The 3,920-nt window shown below is 45.3% G+C and overlaps 1 protein-coding gene across 2 annotated transcripts in view; it reads left to right on the plus strand.

The window, feature by feature from the left end:
• The window catches only part of LOC103901045 (cryptochrome-1), a 22,458-nt gene that overhangs the window by 11,867 nt on the left and 6,671 nt on the right, over positions 1-3,920 (plus strand). For both annotated transcript variants that reach the window (XM_009281847.2, XM_009281846.2), the window contains exons 9-10: positions 258-355; positions 879-989. In XM_009281847.2, the coding sequence (XP_009280122.1) occupies positions 258-355; positions 879-989 (209 nt within the window). The remainder of the gene's footprint in view (positions 1-257; positions 356-878; positions 990-3,920) is intronic.

Below are 3,920 nucleotides of genomic sequence, written 5' to 3' on the forward strand. Positions count from 1 at the left end.
TAGTGCTGCATGGGGTTGTTGTGGCCGAAGTGCAGGACCCGGCACTTGGCCTTGTTGAACCTCATACAGTTGGCCTGGGCCCATCGATCCAGCCTGTCCAGGTCCCTCTGCAGAGCCTTCCTACCCTCGAGCAGATCAACACTCGTATCAATACGATCACCAAGAATTAATATGGCATAGGTTGGTTTACACTTCTCTTAAATGTCTGAGTATTTGTCTGGAGGATTATAAAACCCCATATTATTCCTGTTTTGTAGGAAATACTTGCCTATACTAAAGAACTTTCCCTCCAAGTACATCTACGAGCCCTGGACAGCATCTGAAGAGGAGCAGAAGCAAGCGGGGTGTATCATAGGTAATTCATTGGGATACCTTGCTAAGGATTTTGCTGCTGCTAACTGTCCAAAATGATTACATGGATGAGATGGAAGCGTCACGCTTCCAACACAAGTCATGCATTTATCTTCTGAAAATGGATTAATCCAGCAGTCTACCTTCTGTCAATTCTCCTTTAAAGTTTTTTACTGGAGTCTAATTTCAGAGTACATATTTTTGCCTCAACTTCATGTCCTAAAACTACTGCATCACCCTAAGTTGTTGCCTGTGCATTTATCTGTCTCGGATGCTTGGCTGTCTTTAAATAGCATCTGAACATCTTGTGCTTTTACGCTTGCTCTAATGCATCTCTGAAGTCTCTTAGCAGCTTACGTCTATGGGAGCTTTTAGTCTTTGATGGAGAGAAATAGGCACTTCTGAAGAGTGGGTCACTCTTAGATGCCATTTATTTTAAGAAAAGCTGCAAGCATTTGCCCTGGTGCAAATCCAGTGAAACGTCCTTGATTAGTTCCGTAAAGGCTGCTGTCTCCGTGTTGCACCAGGTCAAGATTACCCTTTCCCGATGGTGAACCACAAGGAAGCCAGCGATCACAACCTGCAGCTGATGAAACAGGTCAGAGAGGAACAGTACAGAACAGCCCAGCTCACGAGAGGTAAGAGGTGCTGCAGCACTGGATGTTCAGCGTACTGCGACGCAGAGGCTGTCACCAGCTTTGGGCGTTGGTTTTGTGTTGCTTTCCAGGATGCCTTTCCTCTTGGTTACCAACACCACGTGCTGCTCTTCTAGTTACCGTTAAAATGGGAAACCCAGAGGTTGAGCAGTGTCCCTTCCCTTCTGGCCGCTCTTGCGGGATGGGAGCTTGCTTGTGCCGGCTGGAGGAATGCCTTCCCAAAAGCGGGCCTTCTCCACCTTCCCTAGGTCTGCACAAACAGACTCCCCAGCCCCCAGCTTTGCAAGGTGCTATCTCCAAGGTGCAGGAATCTCTGCAGCTCTGCCCACGCCTCTTGTGAACCAGAGCATCGTTGTTTGTCCTTTTTACCATGATCTACCCTGCCCTGTAGCAGGAATTATTTGAGATTCCCACTGACCACTAATTAGCAAAAAGCCCTTAAGAGCTGAGCTGCTCTAAGAAATTTACCTTTTGAACTTGTTTTCTAAATAGGTTAAACACATGCATAACAAACGGGTAGTTATCAGGTAAGGCTGGAATACTCAAACTTTGGGCTAGCCTGAATTAATTAGGTATTTCCAGTCACAGAGATGTTCCACTTACATGGCACCTGGGCTCTTAAAATTGAAGTCCTAGCGCCTGTGATCAGCTTGTAGCCTCAGAGGAATCCTCTGCAGGAAGGGAAGTGAAGCAATGCTTTTGTATGCTGCCATAGCAGCCCCCGTATATATTACAGAAATCCAACATGCAGCAGCCGAGGGGAGTTTTAAGTATTCCTGCCTCGATTGCTATGGTCAGAAGGAATTAATTGTTCCCAGTCCTGTGCATACTCATGTATCCAGGAGGTTGCACATTGGTACCTTCCGGATATAACCGATGTGTGCTGACAGTTCTTCCACAAACTCTTTGGTATAGGGGAGTAAATGTCACAGATGGAGTGAGAGTGCACTTCACTCATAAGAGTGAAGCATAAGTATCATAAGAGATACGCAACAATACACTTTATTGATAGAAAACAGTGAGTTAACAAAGTTCAATGGTAAATGCGACAGTGGTTTAACAAGATCCCATGGCAGGGTACACTTGATTATTTAGTGCACAGAGGACAGGGTCAGACAAAACTGTCAGGGAGACCCTCCCGGTCTTGCTGGAGAGCCTTCCCTGTGTGCCCTGTGAGGAGGGTAGCCCGGACCAGCACAGTGCCAAGCTTCACCCTTCATCTCCCAGCCTGTTGTGTTTTGGGTTTGTTTTTGCCACAAAGGCAGCCATTTCAGGGGTGTTTCTCTCTTTCTCTTCCTGTCCCGAAAGTGCAGGTGTGCTGCACTTGTGCAGGAAGTGCTCAACCTCCCCGTGAGCCATGAGGTTCAGAAAGGACCCCCCTGCTTTCTAAACTCCTTCTCAGAGAGGAGTCTACGTGCGGCTGGATCCAGTCCTAGTCCCAGACTTGGCCAACGGTTTATGTCTAAAGGATTATAGATGCACAATTAATCCTTTCTATCACTTAGCTAAGATTTCAAAGTTTAGCATGCTGTTAGCCACTTACCGAGGATCTGTCACGGCAAGGAATCTTTCAACCTCAAGGAGTAACCTTGGGAGGCGTCCCTACTCAAGGGGAGATCCTGTTGTGCAGCCCGCTGCCGTGCAGGAGAGTGCAACGGGCCCTGGGCTGTCCACTATTTATGGAGTAGGATGATTGACTTACAGTCATATTTGCATACCAGCGAGACGTCTGGGTCACTGCGCCAGACAGCCCTTGGCTACCGTGTTGCCATCCGTCCCCAAAGTCCCCATAAGGTGGATGCAGCCGTCAGGACCCCCACTGGTGGTCATCACTAGTCAATTCATCTTATTCTCAGAGTGGTGGTACGGTCACCTCTTGCCTCTGTGCCATAAATAGTATATTGATAGTTTGTGCGCTTATAGATCCCCGGTAAGTAGATAGTGAAGCACTGCTATTGGTCGTGCATTAATTTGTATGTTTTGGGTGGTTGAAGTTGGGTTATTTGTTTTATCGTGTACCAAAACTTTATATACAATATAGTTATAAACAATAGACATATTAGAGTTAGTAAAATCACAACTGGGTGAAGCGTGAGATTAAAAACTCCTGTTGCTGTTGGCGACCATCCAAGAAGAGTTTCTCACCAGTGGTGTTCTCCATCCTTCTTCACTCTAAGACATGGCGTATCTCTTCTGCATCTTGATGAACGGTGATTAGAGTTTTGTGTCCGTTGTTTCGGACACGTTCCACCACTTGACACAGGTCATCGTGTTGTAGTCGTTTCTTCACCAATGTAAGATTCATTCCGATGGGGGTAGACAATAAATCCTGACTCAATGTATAATTAGATTGTAACTATTGATAAGGTATAACAGGAGCTGAATAATTAAAGTCGCATCCCACAGCTGTACTAAAGTTACAAACACAAATATTTGAGCGATTGCTTGTATCTACAGTAATGTTATCTACGAATATAAAACCACAAAGGGTTCCCATACAAACACATCCTTTTCCAATATATACAAATACAGCTTCAGGGGCTTCATCGGGATGTATTTCAAAATGACAAACGTTTTGTTCAGTGTCAAGACAGATGTCTTGGGCTTTGATGGTGTTACTCTCACAAATAAATCTTCGTTGTCCCCGTACAACACATGCGTTAACATCAACAGTTTGCCATTTGCTTCCATTTCGTTGGGCCCACGCTCTGTGTTCTAATGGATGGAGTATCGCTCCATTGTGGTCTAATCCCTACACAATGACTGGGTATATGGTGTATACCAAAGCATTGTGAATTGTTAAGACAAAAGCTGTGGCCTTATTGTTGATGGGGTCATAAGTGAAATTAACCAAATACCACCAGGACTGGAATTCTTTCTCAAATTTAGTTGCATTATCCCAAATTACCTTTC

The sequence above is a fragment of the Aptenodytes forsteri genome, unplaced genomic scaffold, assembly GCF_000699145.1.
Source record: "Aptenodytes forsteri isolate BGI_AS27 unplaced genomic scaffold, ASM69914v1 Scaffold213, whole genome shotgun sequence".
Classification (NCBI taxonomy): domain Eukaryota; kingdom Metazoa; phylum Chordata; class Aves; order Sphenisciformes; family Spheniscidae; genus Aptenodytes; species Aptenodytes forsteri.